The sequence below is a fragment of the Channa argus genome, chromosome 6 (genome assembly GCF_033026475.1).
Source record: "Channa argus isolate prfri chromosome 6, Channa argus male v1.0, whole genome shotgun sequence".
Lineage (NCBI taxonomy): Eukaryota > Metazoa > Chordata > Actinopteri > Anabantiformes > Channidae > Channa > Channa argus.
The window spans coordinates 16,166,798-16,189,516 of NC_090202.1; the positions used below are offsets into that span (position 1 = coordinate 16,166,798).

The following is a 22,719-nucleotide window of genomic DNA, read 5'->3' on the forward strand; positions in this document are numbered from 1 at the left end:
ATGTGGACCTAAAGACTATTTTTCCTATTCCAAATAAAGATTCAATTAGTAAGTTGACAGTAGAGAAGCCACATAGGCTTTACAATTCCCCTCAGCTCTACAGAGTTTCAGCATCTTTAGTTTTCCTGCATGTTTGGGTGAGCTATAATGTAAAAATGGAATACTATGTTATTTCATTTAATGTTCAAATATGTTCTTTGCATTTACCCATTACTGCCATCTTGCTTAATGTCTGTGATAAAAATAACCATAATGTCCATAATGTTCACATTGATATTTAGCATGTTTATTAATTCTTTTTAGTACTGCAGAGGTTAATGGTATAATCCACTACAGAAGCTTCACATTTAGAAATTGTTTGCTGTGAATATCACCTGAAAGTCTGCATGAGTGTTAAAATGTGGAGGCAGCTTCACGATAGTAGGGAAGACGACAGAATGAAAGAAAGTGTAGTGTGAGTACAGACTCTGAGTAATCTGGGTGGGAGACATTTACAAGAGATACTCTGCTGAATGACACACATGCACTCACACACTGGCTAGATGTGCTGCTAATGAGCCTGGTGTGCGGTTACGGCGTAGAGCCAGACTGGCTCCATGCACAGACTGATGGGAGTTCAGTAAGGTGTCACCACTTTCTTCTCTGTTCCTCCGCCTCATCCTCTGAAAGCAGCACGTTACCGTTTGCTGTCGTTATCAAAGCAGGCACAGGCTTACCTGAAGGGCTCGCTTTCAATGACTAAGTATTGCAGGAGACGGGTAGACTCAAACATAACACTGTGATGGTCCCTAGAGTGTTCAAATAGTTGTCATAATTTATAGCAGAAAAAAGAAAGTCTTTTTAGCGTATGACCAGAAATGCAGCTAGAGAAAGCATGTTTGATGTGCTCTTCAAAATGTAACTTGATTTATTTGATGATGAAAAAACAAGACATGCCAAAGTAAATACATTATTTCCAGAGTGGTCCTTGATAGACACGCTGTTTGATGTTGTTTGATGTCATCCTCAGTTCTGTATTAAATGGTGTTGTTGTTTTAACTGATCTGATCTCATTTTCTGTTTTCTCTTCATTCTCGCTCTTCATGCTCTTTCCCTCCATAGTCCCAGCCATGATCACCTCCTACCCCAACACCACTCTTGCCACACAGGGCGAGGAGAAGAGGATGAGTTGCATAGCTCATGGTGAGAAGCCCATAATGGTGCGCTGGGAGAAAGAAGAACGTATCATCAATCCTGAGACCAGTCGATATGTGGTCACCGTCAAGGAGGTGGCAGACGAAGTCATATCTACTCTAGTGGTGGGTGCGAATCTTAATTTTTGCAGAGGGCGCCAGCTTTCAGTCATTTTTATCTATTTATACAGATGGGAACAGAGTGTGTGGCTATATTACATTCACATAATCTTAAATAATCTTAAAATCTTCAAGTAGAGCATGAAATATTAAAGCGATACCTCAATTTAATGGTGATTAAAACACAGTGTGAATATGAAATGAGTACATGTGTAATGCAGTATTGTAAAATTATGAGGAATATGTGGCTAAAGATAAGTGAGTAGTTTAGCTTCCTATGAGGTTTAGAACTAGGGTTTCTCTCCTGCTGCACTTAAATAAGTGAAGTTCACTGCCCCATCCACACTTTAGAAAAATCACCTGGGATGGAACACAATTTCAGATATTTAGCTCATAGCCCGACTCTCTGCCCACCTGAAAGCTTTGCATGTGGCTTGTCTCTGTAGATTATGCCCACTGTTCGGGAGGACTCAGGGTTCTTCTCCTGTCATGCCATCAACTCCTTTGGTGAAGACCGAGGTATCATACAGCTGACAGTGCAAGGTAAGCTCCCCCACACCTCAGTCCAGACAGGTACTTTTTACAGTGGATATGTAGGAAGAAGACAAAATTATTCTTAGGGAGTAGTAAAGGTTTCCTAATTTATCACCTAATTCATTTATTTATTAATTGCAGCACAGTGTGATTTCTACCCTACCCATAATTTCTTGCTGGGGAAATCACAGACAGAACAAAATCAATACATCTGTCTGGACTTCCAGCTATTCAGTTCTATTTCAGGACCACCAGCCCACGGTGTCTCCCTTTATTTTTTACTTTCTCAAACATTATTGTGTTCACGTTTACACAGAACCACCCGACCCTCCAGAAGTGGAGATCCGGGAGGTTAAAGATCGAACCATAGCACTCCGCTGGACCATGGGCTTTGATGGCAACAGCCCTATCACAGGATACGATATCGAGTGCAAGAACAAATCAGGTAGAAGTCTCACAAATTGGCTCTTACCTATGTGTTTTTAAAAATGTGGATGTTGTGTGTAACAATTACTGAAATGTGGTTACAACTTTAAAAAAAGACACCCAGAAATGTGAAAAGAGTGATGTTGTTGATTTCCAACAGTCCATCCCCCTTCTCTGTCTCTGATTCTTCTAGCTTCTTGGCTATCAGCCCAGGTAACTAAAGATGTGTCACCACAGCTCAACCAGGCCACTATTATTGACCTCCACCCTTCCTCTACTTATAACATCCGCATGGTTGCTAAGAACATCATTGGCAACAGCAACCCTAGCAATGAGCTTACCATCACCACGGATGAAGCAGGTTAGTGAGTGTAAAACTTGTATGAACCTGTATGAACCCCGTCACTTGGTGGTTTGTTTCCATTTGTCTTTGTCTAATCTGAAAATAAAGTAGCAGTATTATAATTAATCTACCATTGCAGAAAGTGAAATTTGGTTTTAGCTGATTTTTCCAGAACTGTTATTCACTGTCACCATGGTTTATTTTAATACTCTGTTGTAGTAGATAATTGATACTGTAGATACTTGACACTCCATGTCCAAATGCTAGTTCTCCTCAGATATAGTGTCCATTTCCTCCGAGCCCTAAAGCCCGTTGAGTCATTTTATGCATAATTACTTTATAGTTGTTTTAATAGGAGGCCATCATCTTTTATATCTCAGGAAACAGATCAGCTCAATGTTGCTTTTAATCAGCTCTATCTGTGTTCACTTATCCTCTGATGCTCATAATGATCCCCCCCACAGGCCTAACAACACATTAACAAGGCACAGTTTACCAGATTCATTGCTAAAAAAAGCAATAAACATCAAATTAAATAAAACATGCATCACTTTCAACATTATTTTAAAGGTTAAAATTGATAATGTTACAAGTGTTTTTTTCAATTAGCTTTAATTTGAGGTACTAAGAATAAAAGAGACAACGCATCCTCAACTCAACATTACCATCTAGTGGAAATAAACAAGATTAAATCTCAAATGGTTCATGACAGATCATTTCTCCCATTTGCAGCGATGTTGAATTGTGTTCTTCATTTACAGCGCCTGACGGCCCTCCCCAAGATGTCACCCTGGAGCCCACCTCCCCACAGAGCATCAAAGTCTCCTGGAAGGTGTAGTCCAAACTTTAATTGTAATAATAAGAGCTAAGGTACTGACATTTCATGAAATGTAAAAATAATAATTGGGTCAAAATTGTATACAATATATAAATATATACAACTGATAAAAGATGTGTCCATTTACAATTATATCCTCCAGTAAATATGCTATATACCCATAGCCCTTTTCCCTATAGCTTTTGAAGAATCTGGCAAAAAGATATGTTATGGTTTTTAACTGTTTTTTTGTCTTTATGGTTGTTTTGCAGCCTCCCCAGAAGCACCTGCAGAACGGTGTAATCCGTGGCTATCAGGTGGGCTACAGGGAGTACAGCCCTGGTGGAAGCCACCAATTCACCATTCTCAGCGTGGACACAACAGGTGACACCACAGAGAGCATTGTGCTGGACAACCTGAAGAAGTTTACTCAGTACAGTGTGGTGGTCCAGGCTGCAAACAGGGCAGGCACTGGGCCATCTTCACAGCAGGTGGTTACCAAGACTCTAGAGGATGGTAAGGAGGTTCATATGTTATTTAGGTGTAATGCGTTTTCCTGTGTCAATCTTACAATTAATTCATTGGATTATCACTTTAGGCTTGTATTAGCATGTTTTTATTTTGTGGAATAGTTCTACTAATTTTGAACTGGTGACCTTTGAGTTCTGAACCAGTTACACTCAGCATCCATTCTTTGTTAGTTCTCTACATGCAATGGCTGTAGAAAAACATACATATAGTTGAGTAAAGGCTTCCATCTACTGGACATGTATTGCATTACATCAGAATTATAACTTCTACAACTCCAGTACTAATCTATTTTAAGTCACTGATAAAGGAGCTCGAGTTATTTCTTGTCTTTGAATCTATCATCTCGTTGAATCTATCTTCTTGTTGAATCTATCATCTTGTTACCAAATTAAACTCTATCAATGATGTAATAAGAAATTGGATGCAATATTTTCCATAATTTCTTTGATCTAACTCACCAGCTCTTTGAAATATTATAGCTATATCTGACAATTTTTTCAACAAACACACAGTGAAGAAAATGAAAATGTATATTTATTTATTGTAAAAGGTTATTATTCACATATTTAATTTTCTCATCATTTGGCGTCATCAGTCATTTGTTTAAAATATTGTGGGTACTTATTACATAACAGTTGCTGGTGTTCTCATCATCATTATATTTTTCGTCTTGTGTCTCTGGTAGTGCCGTCTCGGCCTCCTGAAAATGTCTTGGCTGTGGCCAAGTCTCCAGAGGTCATCTCACTGTCGTGGATGCCGCTGCCCCGAGAGGCTCTTAATGGAAACCTGCAAGGATACAGAGTCATCTACTGGGCCAACTTGCCTGATGGAGGTAATAACATCTACACATAAACACTAATTCTGTTCACAGATCAATGCATTTCACCTGCTTATTAAAATAAGACTTGTCTCAAAGATAGGTTGATGGGTCTGTTTTGCTGTTGCTTATTTCTATTTTTGTTTCATCCACTAGGGGAAGCTGTGGCATTGTCATACTGCAATATGCTTGTTGTATGCTTGTTGCTTGCTGTAATTTACAGTAGATCGCTCAAGTTGTGTTTTGTGCGTGTTAACTTAATTTATCATTTTGCAAAGTTTTATCAGAACAATTGACAATTGAACAATAGCTCCTTTACCACTCCATGTACTGTATTTCTGACCCTTTTTACGGTGTCTGAGGTTTATGAGACACTATTCATATTTAATTTATGCACATCATTAAGTTTAAGTGTGTTTTTTTTATTATTCTTTTTAACCTTGAGCAGAGTTACAGCAACACTATATTGTAACAGCTGATTTACTTTTACATACAAGTTTATCGTGACAATATATAATATGAAAAAAAAGACAAAATTTGTCTGCATTGCACAAAAACAAACCTGTGCTATACAGTAGTGATCCCACCTGCAGTCTGGCTGGTCTCCATCAATAATTCAAAATGCAATAACTCCAGCCAGCCAGACCCAATGCCTGAGCAGTGAGTGACAGGGCATAACGAGAGGAGAAGAAAGAGAAATCAGAGCAAAGATGAAAAGTAAAATCCCATAATAGCTGTTTTGTTTGGTTTAAATATTTGATTATGCAAAGGAGTGCTGGTCATCTATTATCTACTGTAGTTTCTCAGTTGATTCCTTCAGTAAACTAAGTGCAATTAAATTTCAGCTTTTACCACAGAGAGACTGCCTTTCAATAAGTTTTCAATGCTGCACCAACAAACCAAAGTGTTGTAATGTATCTTCTCTTATGCATCAGAACTGGGAGAAATCAGGAATGTGACAACCATTCAGCCATCTCTGGAACTGGATGGGTTGGAAAAGTACACCAACTACAGCATCCAGGTCTTAGCCTTCACCAATGCTGGAGATGGTGTCCGCAGTGAACAGATCTACGTCCGTACAAAAGAGGATGGTAGGAGGAACATGACCAAATGTCATAATTTAACAAAGTTTAGATGCTACTGAAAGACACTGAATGAAAACTGTACAGTTAAATCCAGAGCAAATTGTTCTCTCTTGTCTTTAGTTCCGGGTCCTCCAGCCGGAGTCAAGGCTGCAGCCTCCAGTAGCTCTGTAGTGTTTGTCTCCTGGCTGCCTCCAATTAAACTCAACGGCATCATCAGGAAATATATCGTCTTCTGCTCTAACCTGCATCCGATGGTAATAGCATTTGTATACCACAAGATTTTCAGGATCATTTTTTAAATTCCCCACCCAGTTGTTTTCCAGCCAGTGGATGAGTTCCACACTAAACCAGGCAGACATGACAACTGTACCAACACTGAACATTTGCACACCCATGCTGTTACTTGAAGCTTTAAATTACATGATCAGTATGTTGCTAGTAATAGGCACAAACTGGCAGTTTTTTGTATTGTGGATTTTGCTGCTGCCCAGTATTACATTGATCCTACAACTGTCTCCTTTTTGCAGGTGATGAGTGAGTTTGAGGCATCTCCAGATGCATATTTCTACAGGATCCCAAACTTGGCTAGAAACAGACAGTACAGTATCTGGGTCGTGGCTGTAACGGCTGCTGGTCACGGCAACAACAGTGAGAAGATCACAGTGGAGCCTTTGGCTAAAGGTACATCATCATAACTAATAACTGGACCAGCAATCTCTTCCTACTGTGTTATATAGAGATATTACTGTTGGACCACAGGGGCAGTGGTTCGATCCCAGGTCCCCGCTATATGTCGAAGTGTCTCTGGGCAAGACACTGAACCCCTAACAGCCCATTCCCATCCCCAGCTGTGCAGTGCCGATTCAAGCCCGGTAGAAAATAGGGAGGGTTGCGTCAGGAAGGGCATCCGGCATAAAAAAAAAAAAAAAACTGTGCCAAATCAACATGTGGACAATGATCCACTGTGACGACCCTGAACCCACAGGATAAGCCAAAAGGACAAAAAGGAAAAAAAACTGTTGTATATCATAATTTTTAGTTATACATCTATTAATCAGTTTTTTTTTTCTTTTTGTAGAACCAAATGATGTATCATTGCTCTCTAATGTATTATTTAGGTATCAAAGGCTTAACGAGGCATTTGAGTGTGTGGATGTGGCTGATGAGTATTGTGCCTTTTGATCACCTCTATATGATTTTGGGTGTTTGTATTTTAGCTCCAGCCAGGATTCTTACCTTTAATGGGACAGTGACCACTCCCTGGATGAAAGACATAGTTTTACCATGCAAGGCTGTTGGAGACCCTCCTCCAACTATCAAGTGGCTAAAGGGAAAGTATGTCACACACAATCATATAGAATTAGTATATGACAATGTAATAGATTTTCATTGTGTCCTGTAATAGTAATATTCCTAATTTAGTTTCTGTTCGTCTTCAGCACCAATGGGACTCCTAACCCTGTCCTGGTGGATGGGCATCGCAGCATCCACAGCAACGGCAGCTTCATCATCCGCACAGTGAAAGCAGAGGATTCTGGGAACTACAGCTGTGTTGCCAGCAACAACTGGGGCTCAGATGAGATCACACTTAACCTGCAGGTCCAAGGCAAGTAGAGCACACATAAAAGAACATAATACTTATCTGTATATACATAATACTTTATATGGTATTTAGTTTTTCATTGCCCATCTGATCTCTAAGAGCATGGGTTCTTTTCCTTACCTTCACTATATAGCTCACACAAGCTCAGGTAAAAAGAAAATATGTTCTTGCTATTACAGAAAGGGCTTTGAGACAGTTTAATTCAAATACAAACTGTGCAGTAAACTTTTTGTCTGTTCTCCGATTGGCAGTCCCTCCTGACCAGCCACGCCTCACTGTTACCAAGACTACAACCACATCAATCACATTGTCATGGATACCTGGAGACAACGGAGGGAGCTCCATCAGAGGTGGGAACGAAACAATGACAAACACACAAATGCAACAAATGAACTTGAAACAAAACAATGAACAGTTTGTTCTCTTAATGTGTTACCCACATCCTTAAATATTGCTTAGATACATACATTAACCAGTGGTGTCACACCTGTGCTCTTGTTCCTATATCAGTGTCTGCTGGACAGGCACAATGCTTGAACCCTTAAGGTGGATTAAACAGCAGCAAGAAAGATTATGTCTGTTTCAGTGAAAATATAAAGTGCTCCATCTTCCAAAGTACATTCACAATGAGGCTACAGTATTTGTGGTGATTTATCATTGCTCCTAATCTTCGCAGTCCTGTCTTCATGGCTACAGTCAGTATAAAAGCTGTCAGTGAGCTTCTCTGTGATATTTGTTTTCCCTCCCTGCTCAGAGCATCATCCATCACAAAACACACACACTAATACTTATAATTGTCTATTTTCAACTATGCATGTGGCATGCTTTAGGCAAGGTAATATTGGCCAGTCGATCTGTCCTCAGTCTGGATAACTATTAGATAAATTGCAATGAAATTCAATGCACTCAATATTGCTTGGAGTTAGTGATACCTTGATCTTTCTATTTTGTACCATTAATAAGCTAAACATTTTCCACTTTTTCAGCACTTCTAGTAATCAGATACTTTTAGTGGTAAACAAATGACTGTATTACTGCTGGTGCATATAACTAGACTACTATAATTTACACACTGAATGAGTAATTATAGTACGTTTTTCAGCTAACATTGTATGAGAATGCCTGGGTCTTGTGTTGAGCATTAAACAGTTTGGTGTTGCTCCACTCATTAATGGACTTCAGCTGATGTGATACATCTACTTTGTGCTGTTGGTGTTTATTCAGGGAAACGTTCCAGGAGCATTAATTTCCCAAGTACTACTGATCAGTAATGTTCCCTGAGGTAAAACTTTCTCCACTGCATTGTGATTAGCGTTTCCACAGCAGGGACATTTTGTAACGAAAAATAATTTCCTCTGAACTTAATTTTAGATGCTGGTTTCTTTGGTGTTAATGTAGATGGAGGAACTGGGTTTTTTACAAGGTTGCTTTTCTCAGGTGAAAGTTCATATAGAGGAAATTCATTGCTTCCTTACATATTATTCAGCTGTATTGTAGATCAAACAAATTGGAAAACTGGGCCAAGACTGACAATGTGGGGTTAATCTTGGAGAACCATATCAGAGTCCTAAAATGACCAGTGTGCAAATTATATATATTAGTTCATTAAACAATGAGGACTTTCCTTTGGTGTCACTCAGAGCATTTAAAATTAGCAAAGTTATTTCTTTATTTCATTTTCCAACTATTTTATATTCAGCCTTGCAGGGTCACAACTGTGACTATACTGTAAATTTTTAATCTGTTAAATGGAAGTGCATACATAGAGAGATGTTATACAAAACGAATGACAGATTTGGAACATTTCAATTTCAATGTATAAATACTGGGGTTTATTTTGCGGTTACTTTTCAAATCTCCTATGTTTCTTCACTTCTCTCCCCAGGTTACATCCTGCAATACTCAGAAGACAACAGTGAGCAGTGGGGCAGTTTTCCCATCAGCCCCAGTGAGCGTTCATACCGCCTTGAGAACTTGAAGTGTGGCACCTGGTACAAATTCACCCTGACGGCCCAAAATGCAGTGGGTCCAGGGCGCATCAGTGAGATTATTGAAGCTAAGACCCATGGGAAAGGTAGGCAGTGTGACATTGGAATACTACATTGTGTGTTTTGAGTCATAGAATCAATCAAAAGTCATTGCTGTGATAACAGCTAATCACATTGTCCAAGATTATTTAAAGTAACTTTGTTTGGTTGTTATATGTTCCCATACCAACAGTATATTACAGTTTGTTTTCTACAGATTTTATTTCCATTGATCCTCAACCCAAAACTCTCCAACCCACTGAACAGTGAAAAACTTTCTACGGTCATTTTACTTGCATTCACATATACAGTAAAATTAGACTTTGAAGGTTTGCATGAAACTGAGAGCTTGAGCTGCCTACATACCTTATATTATTTTTTTACCTTTGCTTATTGGTCTTTCTGATTATCAGAACCCCAGTTTGCCAAAGAACATGAACTCTTCACCAGCATCAACTCCACCAGGGCCAGGCTCAACCTGGTTGGCTGGAACAATGGCGGCTGTCCAATCACTTCTTTCATACTGGAGTACCGAGCAGTGGACTCGGCCACTTGGACCACAGCCCAACGCACATCGCTGACCAAGAGCTACATCCTGTACGACTTGCAGGAGGCAACCTGGTATGAACTGCAGATGAAGGTCACCAACAGCGCCGGCTCAGCTGAAAAGAGGGTCACCTTTGCGACTCTCAACGCTGATGGAAGTGAGTTTGGAGTAACCCAGGATCATTAATGGCTTTGTCTTGCAGCTCAGGACTTTTTTAAATGCAAAATGCAACGAATCACTTAAACTGTAAATGTAGCCAAACATGTCAATGTAGATTACTACTTCAAAAGGACAACAAATTGCATAAATACTAAAGACTAGAGATTGGAGAGTGGTTTGAAGTGTTACAGTATGTTGGGTTTACTAAGCCTCAAACAAGTTTTAAATAAAGACATCACAATGTTTCACAACATCGCAAAAGCAGCACAAAATCAGAAGAAGGAATGTTGAGGGGAAAGGAAAGAAATTAGACACAGCCTAAAAGTAAAAGTACTGTTTTGCTGTTGATGTTAACATTAATATTGCAACATCAGTTGATACATTCATTTTAAAGGCAGAGGTGCTTTAGCTTTAAGATTACTTAAGAATCAGACTGTTTTGTGAGCCTTTGAACAAATTGACAGATACTCTGATAGCTCGGCTGAGTATGAAAATGGGCCACGGTGTAGCTTTTGTTTGTGTCAGGCTGCAGATTGTGTCAGTCATACACAAAGGGAGTTTATAAGCTGTAAACGAAGGATAGAAGTTGGTGAGAGCACTGTGGTGCACTCCAGCTATTCATTAATTTCCTTTGAAGGGTTTGCTGAGACGTGTAAGCTGCCTGTCAGGATGTTATGTGCTAGTGGAAAGGCTTTTTCATGTGTGTGCATATGTGTGGATGCTATTTTGCCGTCAGTCAGCCATAGACGGTAGGTCTACGACTCGGCTCAGCTGCTGAGCAGCCCAAGAGGCAACAGCACATATTCACCTGGTGCCCCAGGTTCAATCATTGACAAGCCTTTCTACTATTGCTGTAGAAAAGGAAGAGAAAAAAAGAAAAATATATATATTTACAGTATGTAAATATATAACATAGGTAAAGTCAGAAATTAGGAAATTCACACAATTGAAAGCACGTTTAAAAACCTGAGCCCACTCAATGTGCAGACAAATTACAGTACAGCAACCCTAAGCTTACAGGATAAGTTGAATGAATAATTGTTTTTTAGCATTGTTGTCTTAATGTTGCATATTTTTATTTAGTGTAACATAAAATGAGCTAATTAGTGTTGTTTTTTACAATCTTGTTTACACGAACACCAACAAAACCAACATAATCAAGTAAAAAGCATGCGATACTTCAACTAGCAAATAAACTGAAGGCAGAGTCAAATAGAAAAACTCCAGGTGAAAGTTCAGATGAGGCTTTTTGTGTCCAACAAAAGTCATGATATGTTTCAATCCTTCAGGTACCATTCCTCCTCTGCTGAAAACTGGAGACCCCATCTCAGACAACATGTCTGGCAGTGGAGGTCTGAAGATGGTGGTGACCATCACATCTGTTCTCGTGGTAGCTGTTCTGGTTTTTATCATGCTTATGGTGCTAAAGAGGAGACGGAGGGAGCAGAGGCTCAAAAGACTCAGAGGTGAGACAAAGATTATGATTTTTCATATATATTCTTCATGACCAAATACACTTATCAGACACGAATAAAGATTTATCTTATCATAAGATGGGGCAGTTGTTTCAGATGTTAAACTAACACTTAAACTAAACTGATGATGAACTTTTCTTTTTTAAGAAACTTTTTCACTCTGAAATGATGTCATTGCCTTTTTGAGGAAGTGTCATTGACTGTACAGTACTTCTACTTATCCACTAGGACAGCACTGTTATGGTATTAACTACCTCTTTGCTGACTTCACAGATGCCAAAAGCCTAGCAGAAATGCTGATGAGGTATGTATGCTTAACTTTAATTTATGCTTGCTGCTTTCCTTTAAGCAGCCGACATAAATCACAATGTAGCCCAGAGTTAGAGTACCTATCAGTAAAAATCAAATATATTGCGCACAGGACATGCTGTCCCTCTTGCCTTCTTAAAGCTACTTATCAACTTAAATGGAATTGAATTAGCATTTCTGCGATACAATGCAAAAGTGTGCAGCCGGAAAATAATGAATTTTTCTCATTAATCTCCTCCAGTAAGAACACACGGACGCCTGACACAGTGAACAAGCAGCAGCAGACGCTTAGAATGCACATCGACATCCCCAGAGCTCAGCTCCTCATTGAGGAGAGGGACACCATGGAGACAATCGGTATAGATTGAAACTGAGACGTTGTGCTAATCAGTCGGCATAATAATAATGATTATAAATAAAACATTTATTCACCCTTTTCCCTTCTTTTTTTTCTATTTATTACCTTCATTTTTCTGACAAACCCCCCTTATCCTCGGTTATTTTTCTGTCTCTTAGATGACAGGTCCACTGTGTTGCTGACAGACAATGATTTTGGGGAGACAAATAAGCAGAAATCCTCCACAGTGACCCACACAGTCCACTACCAGTCTTTGTCCCAGGCCACTGGACCACTGGTGGATGTGTCCGATGCCAGGCCTGGAACCAGTGAGTCCCACCACCGTCAGTGTTCAACATTTATTTCCTTTACTACTAATATCATGCCATATGTTACTGATAATAACATGATGCTAAAGAAGTGTGTTATGGCTAAAGCAGGGGATATTTTCTAGCTACTCCTTTGCCATGAATATGGGCTTCTAGTTATAGACATAGTTTTTGTATGTGTATATAGAGTAATTAGACATAATCATCTACACTTTCTCATAAATTAATGTCAGTGTAAAGGACACTTGCTTCAGCACCTTAAAATAGCATGTTTATAGCATTTCATTGTACATTCATCAGAGTCATAGCTCAGACAATAGCTTTTCCACTTAATCGTCATGGCTTGACTGTGCCGTGAACTCATACAGTATGTGAGCCGCCTTCCAGCAGCAAGATTAAAACGATACAGCAGGCGTGCTGCAGAGCAGCCTCGGGGCCTTTGGTGTTTGAGCTCCACTGAACCCGAACTGATGAAGCGTAGCTATCTCTTTGCCTCTTCTTGACATGTGCTCACCTGACTGCCTTGATCCAACTGGCCAGTTGGGCCTGAGAGCACGCGCACACACACACACACACACACACACACATATTTGTCAGGAGATATTCAGAGATGTCACTACCTATATTCACTTTTATGTTAACTTTTTTACAGATACTCATACACCTCCTAACATGTTACTTCATTTGTTTACAAGCACAGTACAATATACAGTAATGTAATCACATGCACTGGAACATATCACAGTCTCACACTCATGCTTTTGCACTTCAGTGAGCAGTTATACGATTGGTTCATTTAACCTGGCCAGTGGGGCATGAACCCAGTTTGCTGACTCTGACGTTTTTTTTTTGCTGCTGTTGGCCAAACGCCTGCATCATTTCGTTCCTTCATCCGTTCTGATAGAATTACTATCTATCCTACTGCAATTACCAGCACTATTCTTCTCTACACACATCCAATCCAGGCCATTACTAAAGGAGCTCATTCTGATGTCGTCCACACTGCTGTATAGAGCAGCAACTGTCCGGGTCAGACTGAACATGATACTGTTTGGATGTTTGGATTGTCTGTATGGAGGCAGTCGGAGCTTTTGATTGATAATCACATCGGTGCACGGAGCTGTAGTGGCAATGTTTAGTGTTCACAGAGGGAGAACACAAAGAAAACACAAAACTTTTTTCTTTCCAAATGCTGTATTTTTGGGTTACTGATTAGCTGTAACTTGAAGACATAGGGCCCTCTTTTTCAAACTGAATGACTGATTAAAAACAGTGAACTGTTAACATTGTCTTGCAACTGAACATGAGAAAATTAAAAGTCTATGTCTATGAATTAAACCCCAGCTGCTGACAGTAAATGTCTCTCTTGGCTTGAGTTTGTTTATTTGCCTGATGCTAACCTTAAATACCTTATTTTCATTCTGTTCTTGTTCTTTTCATTCAGTTTGTGTTAGTAATTTCGACACAAAAATTATGAAACACAAATATGTTTTTTAGTTTTTCTGCTCACAAACAATTTTAACCCCATCCCCTCACCACCTCACTAGATCCCACTGCCAGACGCACTGCCAAAGCTGGTCCTGCTGCGGCAAGGAGCCGGTATGCCAGCCAGTGGACCTTAAACCGACCGCACCCCACCAGCTCCTCACACACCCTGACCACTGACTGGAGGCTCCCCACACCACGTGCCACTGGGTCTGTGGACAAAGAGAGCGACAGCTACAGTGTCAGCCCTTCACAGGATACAGGTAGAGCAGAGCAGGGAACAGTTATCCACCATAAGAGTCTTTCTGTTAAAGTGATTTCCATGGCTCTCTCATAGGCTCTTTTGCAGTCCAAGAAAAGTTTGGCTTTAGTGTTTTGGTCTTAGCTGAACTTCCAAGGTGTAAATTGAAACCACAGCAGTTACCTTTGTCTCTCCCATATATTTTTTAATTTATCATTGTACTTTATTCAGTAAAAGTAAAATGTCCCACTCCTGCATTCCTGTGCTTGTGTATCACAATGTGTAACTAACTGTAATCATCAGATCGCGCACGGAGCAGCATGGTATCAACAGAGAGCGCATCATCTACCTATGAGGAGCTGGCTAGAGCCTACGAGCATGCCAAGATGGAAGAACAACTTCGCCATGCCAAATTCACCATCACAGAGTGTTTCATCTCTGACACCTCATCTGAACAAATGACAGCAGGGACCAACGACTACACCGATAGTCTGACCTCCAGCACACCGTCAGAGTCGGGCATCTGCCGCTTTACCGCTTCGCCACCCAAACCTCAGGATGTTAGTCGGGTCATGAACATGGCCGTACCCAAGGCACACAGACCTGGTAAGGAAGTTGAGGTTACCACAAAAAACATAGACACTGTAATCCAACCTTGTTTTACCTCCAAGCATACAGGAGCCCCTTCCTGAGTGTCTACTCCAGTTTATATAGTGAACTAAAATAATCTAGTTTAGCTTTTTTTTTTTGTTTGACTTTTAGTGTAGGACAACAATAACTGTAGTGAAATTAAAAAATAACTAATAAATTGGGTACAACTTTGTGTGCTCTGAAAAAATGCACCATAATTTGAAAAATAATATTATTTTAATCATTTCAGTTTGTACAATACTGTTGACAAAGCCCTTAAATAAGAATTGATACACTAAGTTTAACATAAATATAATTTCAAATATATTGTGGTGGTGTAAAGAGCCCAGATGTGAAAATTGTGTTACCGTGGAAACGCTCCAATAACAGCAAACCACCAGTGCAACACCTCTTTCTGGTGTCAAACGTTTTCTGTAGGGAGAACAAATGGCATTATTTTTTATTTGTTTGTTTGTTTTTGATGATGGTCCTCAGATTGTGGGAAACTAGATACATGTTTCCTCTGTCTGTGGAAAGACCTTAGTTAATTCTTACGACATTGTTAACCTTGTTAACCAATTTCTATTTTAATTCAACAATGATTAGCTTAAGTCTCGGTAACATAGATTCTACATTACACTTTGTGGAAGTATCCCAGCTCTTTCTAGGCCTTTGATAATAGTAGCACCTTTTCCCCCCAATAATTTTTAAAGTTCAATCCTTCCTCAGTCAACAATTTGATCACACATCCTAAATGGAGGACTTTGAGAGGCCACTTCACTAGTAGCATCCCGTGCTGCTCTTTATTACAAGAAAACAGAAAAAATAGTTACTAGATTAGGTTTAATTATAAACCACATGAAGGCAGTGCCTTCGATTACAACTGCAGCAGTTTGAGGTAACCTGCTGTGCTGTGCTCTTTCCTCTCAGGTTGTAGTCTTACCTTACGTGACCCTCTGCTCCCTCGGGTAGCACTGCAGATCAATTACAAGCTCTGACAGATGAAAGCTCTGATGAAAAGCTGCTGAAACACACACAGAACATTTAAACAGATAGAAGGCCTTCTCCCTGACACATGTACACACTTCCTCCATCATCTCATCATCTCAGCCATGCCTACCTATGTCTGGTTCCACAGATAATTGGCGTAGTTGGAGGTGTCCTGTCTAGGGACTTAGAAGTGTTCGTCTGTGTTTGTGTGTGTGTATTTGCACACAAAGGTGCACAATCCCAGAATCCTCAGTTTGACCAGACAAGAGCTCAGGCCATCAGATCTGCTTCTTAAGTTTCAGACATCATTGTGTTTTGAACATTTGTGGTAAAGGACGGCAGACTCAAATCACCAGAGAGAGGGCAACTAAAGGCCATCTGTCAACCTGAACTGAAGCTATTGTCACTCAGTACAAAACAGCAGTTTACTACCACAGTGAAGACTATTCAGTGTAATGCCAGCATCTTAGTCATTTGGGCTAGAGTGGCAATGTTGAGAACTAAACTCTGGTGTCAGTTACATTTCAGGGTAAAGTGTTGACATGAGAAACAATATGTTGTGACTTTTCACAACAGAAGAAAAGCATAGGAACGCACTTGTGCATATATGGACTATGCATCTGCCCTATGCTTTTGTGCATTTCTGAGTGAGTGGCAATAAATGTGTTTTACATTGTCATTAGAATATTAGCAGTTTAATTTAGCACTATTGTGTTTTAGCTTAATATACAGTCTCTGGAGTGTAAAATGAGAGAAGAATGAAAGAATGTGGTTTTCGACAGACATGCAGTTACAAAGACCTGCAGCAATTTCTGTGCAAGACTATTGGATTTACATGTACGCAGGGTATTTTAATTACATGATCTTATGGGCTTAAAGGATAAAACGCTGTTATAAGCTGCTGCTCTGTCTGATCATCTGTATCCTAAGAGTTTGTGTCATCACGTGTAAAGGTTGAATGTTCATTCGGGGTTGATCAGTTCAGCCATGGCAACAGTACATGAAGAAAGTACATGGAACAGATACTGTGCCCTTGTGTGATTGCTGAACATGTTACCATAAAGTTGGAAGCACCGTATTGTCACAAGGGCAGCATTTGATATATTTTAACACTTGGAAGCTGATTAACAAGTTGCAAGTACATTTCAATGGAATCAATGTAAGTAATTTGAGCACAAACACTCACACACATAACAAGATTCAGTGTCAAAAAAGTAAGAGTTCACTTACTTTTTCCATATATTCTAAATAACAACATGGCTACCAGTTATCACTTTTCACCTTGGTATTTGCAATAAAAGTAGGAGATGCACAAAAAGTGTGTTCTCCAGACGTATACATCTTACTAATACTAATTGATTGAAACCCAGACCCAGTGTGGAGGCCAGTTTGTCTGACAGCTGCTGAATGATCCAGTGTCAACACCACTGCTCTCTTGCATCTGACTGACCTGAGCTGACCTCACCTGTCCAAAGGCAGAGGGGCAGCCCTTAACTCATTACTTCTCTGTCTCATTTAATTTGATGGGATCTGCCTCACCTACAGTAGAGCAGCTGTTTATTTATTTGTGGTGACCCAGCCTAATAGATTTTACAGTTTACAGTTTGTTCCCCAGCTCTTTGCTCATAAACTTTTGCAGCTGTGATGGTAATTATAATAGGCCTGTAAATATGTTGGGTGTGTGATCCTAAATGACATGCACAATATAGAATATAGCCTGCATCACCCATCACAACAGACATCAGATGAATGATTTGGCAAAGACTTGTTATGGTATATTATGGTTACACGCACTCTCATTACTGTATTATCTGCAATTTACAGGCTGATAAATTTTCAAACTACATTTCAAATGAGCTCCCACAGAAACACTTAAATCTATATTTAATTCAATTAACACTCCAGAGCCATTCATCATCTTTGCTGGCACTAATAGGGCTTATTATAAAACACAGTGAATTATTCATTCTCTCTGTGAATCCAGAAATCCATTCTCCAAGGTTACGTGTTGCACTGAATCTGGAAAAACTGCCTCATCAGTGTAAATGTTCAGTAGCTGTCGGTCTGTGTGTGTGTTTGTGTGTACATGCAGTATATTCATACTTACATTTGTGTGTGCATGTGTGGGCTGTTAACATGTGAGTCTGCAGGAATATGTGGGAGAGAATGTGCCGAAAGTGTTTTCAGCAATGAAATGTACAACTGTGAAACCCTGTTGACATCGAGTCCTCTTTCAGCATGCATTAAAGAAAGCAGACCCTACTGCAGCCTACTAGATCTTGCAACCCAACACCCTTTTCTCAGGAGCCAATCTATTAAATATATAAATGTCAGTAAACAGGATACATTGGCAGTAGAGGTACTATAAATTCACTGAGCTAAATCAGTGTGTCTGTCCCAGTTTGTCTCTCCATATTATCCAACATCTTAAATAATTAGGACTGAAGCAACAGCTTTTAATCACTTTTCACTCAGCTAGAGCAATAAATCTGACCTGGCTTCACAGTAAGACTGTAGTTCTTCTCTAGTTCTTTTCCTACAGAGCACCTAAACTTTCAGCGATGAGCCTTTAGGATTTCCAAACGCAAGTGGGAATTTCATATAGTACGCTAGGTCCATGGCAGAGACACAGTAAATCATCCATGCATCATCATCATCATCATTACAGTAAAAAAAGATCATTGGATCACCCCCTGATAATAACAGCAAAGATGACATTATAATATTGAGCTCATATTACATTATGTTCTGCACATTTTCCTGATAGCATCCATTAAACTAAATACATTCACAATTGGAAGAGATTGGTATTGCATTAGAATAATAGTTATGTGAATCATAATCCCCGCAGGGGCCAGATGTGAGCAAATGTAACTGTGTAAAATATTGGTTTTTGAGCTGTCTCTCTTTCTCTCTTTCTCTCTCTCTCTCTCTCTCTCTCTGCAGTGGTGACTGCAAAGACTTGCTGCAATAGTCTGCCACTATTATCAGGTTTAGTTTGAAGTCAAACATACTTTTTATAGTCAAAGTATATTGCAAGTTTATGTGTTATTTGATGTTTGTGGTTGCTTGTTGTTTTAGTGTCTATTAGCTCAGTGTTTTGGTTTCATTCAGTTCAATTTCACCAAGAGCAGTAGGCAGCTGTTTTTGTTTTTTTTTTTAGCAACAATGCTCTTAGAAAACCACAGTGTGGTACCTGTCCAACTCTAAACAGCAGACATAATATGCAATATTGTTTGTTCACAATAAAATTAATCTTACATCTTAAGGTACCTTCACCCAAAAAGGCAACACTTAACAACCCCACAAGTTTCTCATAGAACTGTGCTTTAATGTTTTGCTTGTTTGCTTGCTTTTCAGCTCACTTGTACATTTCTTTGGATAAAAGCATCTACCAAATGACAACATTTAAATGTAAAGCGGTATGCATATAACATAAGTTCCAGCCTGGTGAAGCTTTGTTGCATTTCATCTCTCTTTAGCCTTATTTTCTGTGTCTGTTCACTGTTAATTAAAGGCATCCTTCCAAACAATCTTTAAAGGGTAATTTACGTAAATCTTAACTGTTAACTTTTCTGTGTGCTCCCTCCTAGGTGGAGAGCTGGTCCATTTGCCACCTTACCTTCGCATGGACTTCCTGTTGAACCGCGGTGTGCCTCTGCCAGCACGAGGTGGGGGGGTCAGCAGCAGCAGTGGTAGCAGCAGCAGCAATGGAGGAGGAGGAGGTGGTAGTGGAGGAGGAGGAGGAGCAGGAGCAAGTGGAGTCATTGCTGGTGCTACAGGGGAAACAAGAGGAGGAGCAGGAGGTGGAGGAGCCATGGGCCAGACCTGCTTGGAACCCCAGAGGAGCCGTACCCTGAAAAGGCCGCCTCCCATGGAGCCCACACCCATGGAAGTGCCCTCACCCAGGGAGGTGCAGCAGTGGCAGCCAGGAACTGCCTCCACCCTCCCCCACAGGGATGTCCGGGAAAGGGGGGAGGCTCGGGGTGAGGTCCGGGCAGAGGTCCCTTCCTCAGGAGACCTAGCCCAAGCACAGGCTGCCAAGCTCAGCACTTCCCAGGAGTCACTGCTGGACTCCAGAGGACACCTGAAACAGAGCAACAACCCCTATGCCAAGTCTTACACTCTGGTATAACACTGGGACACACAAACAAACTGCTTCAGACAAACAGGACTACTGCGGACACACTGGAGGAGGAAGAACAGGAGACCGACGACAGGCACAGGAGGGACAGTTTTCCACAACAGAAAATGTTGTATATAGAGCCGTTTCTGACATGCGTCTGAAGTGGATGCTTTTCTTTGAGCCTTTCTTTCTTTCACTTGTTTATTTCTTTCCTCTGTCGCTCTTCTCTGTTGCTTTCACACTTTTCATTCTCTCACACCTTGCTCCTGTACTGATGAATTTTCTCTCACAGTTTTTATTTTCTACTTGAGTATACTTTTATTCTAAAGTGACAACATATGAGGATTGCCAAAATGATTTATTTAAAATTTGAGAAAGAGAAAAAAATACTATTAAATTTATATCAAGGACAATTATAGTCATTATTATTATTACTATTATTATTATATAAAAACAAAAAAAAAATCTAAAAACAAGAAGGGGAAGGGAAGAGGACTCTTGAGCACTCTGCAGGAGAACAATTAATTTCTTAATTTATTTTTATTTTATTGTTGCAGTGTGATGAAATCTGTGATTGGGTAACTGAGGGGGGTTTTAGCACTATGAAGAGCCAATAAAAGAGAAGAAGACCAACATCGGACAGGACCGCCAATGCTGACCAATCGTGATGTTTTACGACCTTTCGGATGACTGCACGGCAACTGATCAAATGACAATTATAGGAATGGCTGGAAATCCAAAAAAGAGAAGAATTTTTGTCACACTATGAAATTATACAATGTGAATATATATAAAGAGATCACTTTTATTTGTGGATATTACGGGGAAAATGATTTGGTTAATAAAGTCCTTAGTCATGTTTGCACACATCAGAGTTTGATTCTTATGACTCGAGCTCAACATTTGTTTCTTCTTTTTTCCTCCATCCATGAGGATACATGTTCTCTGTTGCCCCACATTCTACAGCCTACATTCATCTTATATTTTCCATTGAGACTGTTACATACACGGAGAACGACCATTCTCATTGTATATTGTGGCTGGCTTGTCAATTCTACAGTACGTGACTTACTTAGCCCATTGTTAAATACTGTAGAAAGCTAATGCTGGCTCAGTTTTCTAGTTGAGTAAATGGAAATAGGAATACAGCACATTCTTTGTGACTTGCTTCGTTGTGTTTGACAAGTTTGACAAGTTTTATTAAGGTAATATCAGTCAGTGGGATTACAAACTGGTGGCTCTTGACAATGACATTTATTCAGAAATCTGTTGATAGAGCATAACACAGATTTTTCACATATTTTTACATTTTAACTATGAATTATAGGACTAACTTGCCCTAAAATCCAGCACAAGATCACTGCTGTTTTTTTATTTCAATGTCTTTCATATGAATAATCAGCTAGTGAATACTGTCCGCCTAGGACTTGTTTAAGGAATTAGTTAATTAAATCAAGGAATATTGTCCTTTAGGGAGTAGCATGGTAGTGGTAAGTGCTGCAACACACAGCTGAAAAGTCCCCAGTTACAATCCAACAGCCGGCTGCAGCCTTTCTGTGTGAAGTCTGCATGTTTCCATGTTTTCATGTGTTTCCAGGTACTCCAGTTTCCACACAAAGTCCAAAGACATGCAAGTTAGGTTAATTAGTGACTCTAAATTGCCCGTAGGTGTGAATGCGAGTGTGAATGTTGTCTGTCTGTGTGTCTTTCTGTGTCAGTAGTGAGAAAGACTGGTGACCTGTCCAGGGTATAACTCGCTTCTTACCCATTGACAGCTAGGAGAGGCTCTAGCCCTCCACGACCCTCAACAGGATAAACAGCTCCAGAGGTTGGATGGATGAAGTCATTATAGAGTGGTACTCTAGCCTGTGAACATTTTAAACAGAAAGCCTGCACACAAATGCACAAAATATAGCAAAACAAAGTGGTCATGCATACTGATTAGCAGAAGAAATGTGTAAAACTTGCTTTAAATTAATTGCAGCAGAGATGATATCTCCAACTCTCCAGCAGCATCCAAACCCCAGCAGGAAGCAGGTAAATGGGAAGAACAACACTTAAACAATGTGAATGTGAATTGATGCTGCTTGGTCTCGTTTTTGATCAACAGATGGCACTATGTAGTCACTGAATTAAATCAATTTGCTGCTCACAAGGAGTGAGCTTGTGGACTTCGAGGAGGTGGAAAAAGGTGGTTCAGCACATCAACTATTTGTTACGACCTGGAGAGAAACATCAAGGGCAAGCCAGCAGCCTGTTCCAATGTGTCTGGCATTTGCAGGCCACACCACCCTGAGCATCCTGTATTATTCATGCCTGTGCTGACACTGGGATGAAGATCAGGTTTACACTGTCACGCTGATCCCCACGGCACCAGAGAATGTAGATGAGACAGCAGTGGCAGGCAAAAGATTGTACACATGCAGTTAAGCATGCACATAAATACTTACAGGCAGTGCCACTGATGTAGATTTCCACTTAAATCAGACTACTCTGCTCTGTTTAGCCCTCCATCTCCCTGCTATTCACGATCTGTTACACCCTGCTGTGCTCTACTTGGTTCTTTAGATTATGAAATCAAAATTAATAAGAATTCTCCAAAATGTACTAATGGTA

The 22,719-nt window shown here is 40.0% G+C and overlaps 1 protein-coding gene across 7 annotated transcripts in view; it reads left to right on the forward strand.

Moving 5' to 3' along the window:
* dscamb (Down syndrome cell adhesion molecule b) overlaps nt 1-20,972 on the forward strand; it is a 104,214-nt gene extending 83,242 nt beyond the window's left edge. The window contains exons 12-34 of one of the 7 annotated variants that reach the window (XM_067507635.1): nt 1,102-1,298; nt 1,739-1,835; nt 2,143-2,271; nt 2,446-2,613; nt 3,357-3,427; nt 3,685-3,928; nt 4,629-4,775; nt 5,696-5,851; nt 5,966-6,099; nt 6,373-6,526; nt 7,063-7,180; nt 7,285-7,451; nt 7,700-7,798; nt 9,334-9,522; nt 9,889-10,179; nt 11,471-11,647; nt 11,885-11,960; nt 12,207-12,322; nt 12,482-12,646; nt 14,179-14,379; nt 14,661-14,963; nt 18,924-18,968; nt 19,571-20,972. In XM_067507635.1, the coding sequence (XP_067363736.1) occupies nt 1,102-1,298; nt 1,739-1,835; nt 2,143-2,271; nt 2,446-2,613; nt 3,357-3,427; nt 3,685-3,928; nt 4,629-4,775; nt 5,696-5,851; nt 5,966-6,099; nt 6,373-6,526; nt 7,063-7,180; nt 7,285-7,451; nt 7,700-7,798; nt 9,334-9,522; nt 9,889-10,179; nt 11,471-11,647; nt 11,885-11,960; nt 12,207-12,322; nt 12,482-12,646; nt 14,179-14,379; nt 14,661-14,963; nt 18,924-18,968; nt 19,571-20,112 (3,986 nt within the window). In that variant the 3' untranslated portion in view covers nt 20,113-20,972. The remainder of the gene's footprint in view (nt 1-1,101; nt 1,299-1,738; nt 1,836-2,142; nt 2,272-2,445; nt 2,614-3,356; nt 3,428-3,684; nt 3,929-4,628; nt 4,776-5,695; nt 5,852-5,965; nt 6,100-6,372; nt 6,527-7,062; nt 7,181-7,284; nt 7,452-7,699; nt 7,799-9,333; nt 9,523-9,888; nt 10,180-11,470; nt 11,648-11,884; nt 11,961-12,206; nt 12,323-12,481; nt 12,647-14,178; nt 14,380-14,660; nt 14,964-18,923; nt 18,969-19,570) is intronic. The other 6 variants (XM_067507636.1, XM_067507638.1, XM_067507640.1 and 3 more) reach the window with 6 other exon arrangements.
* The last annotated feature ends 1,747 nt before the right edge of the window (nt 20,973-22,719 follow it).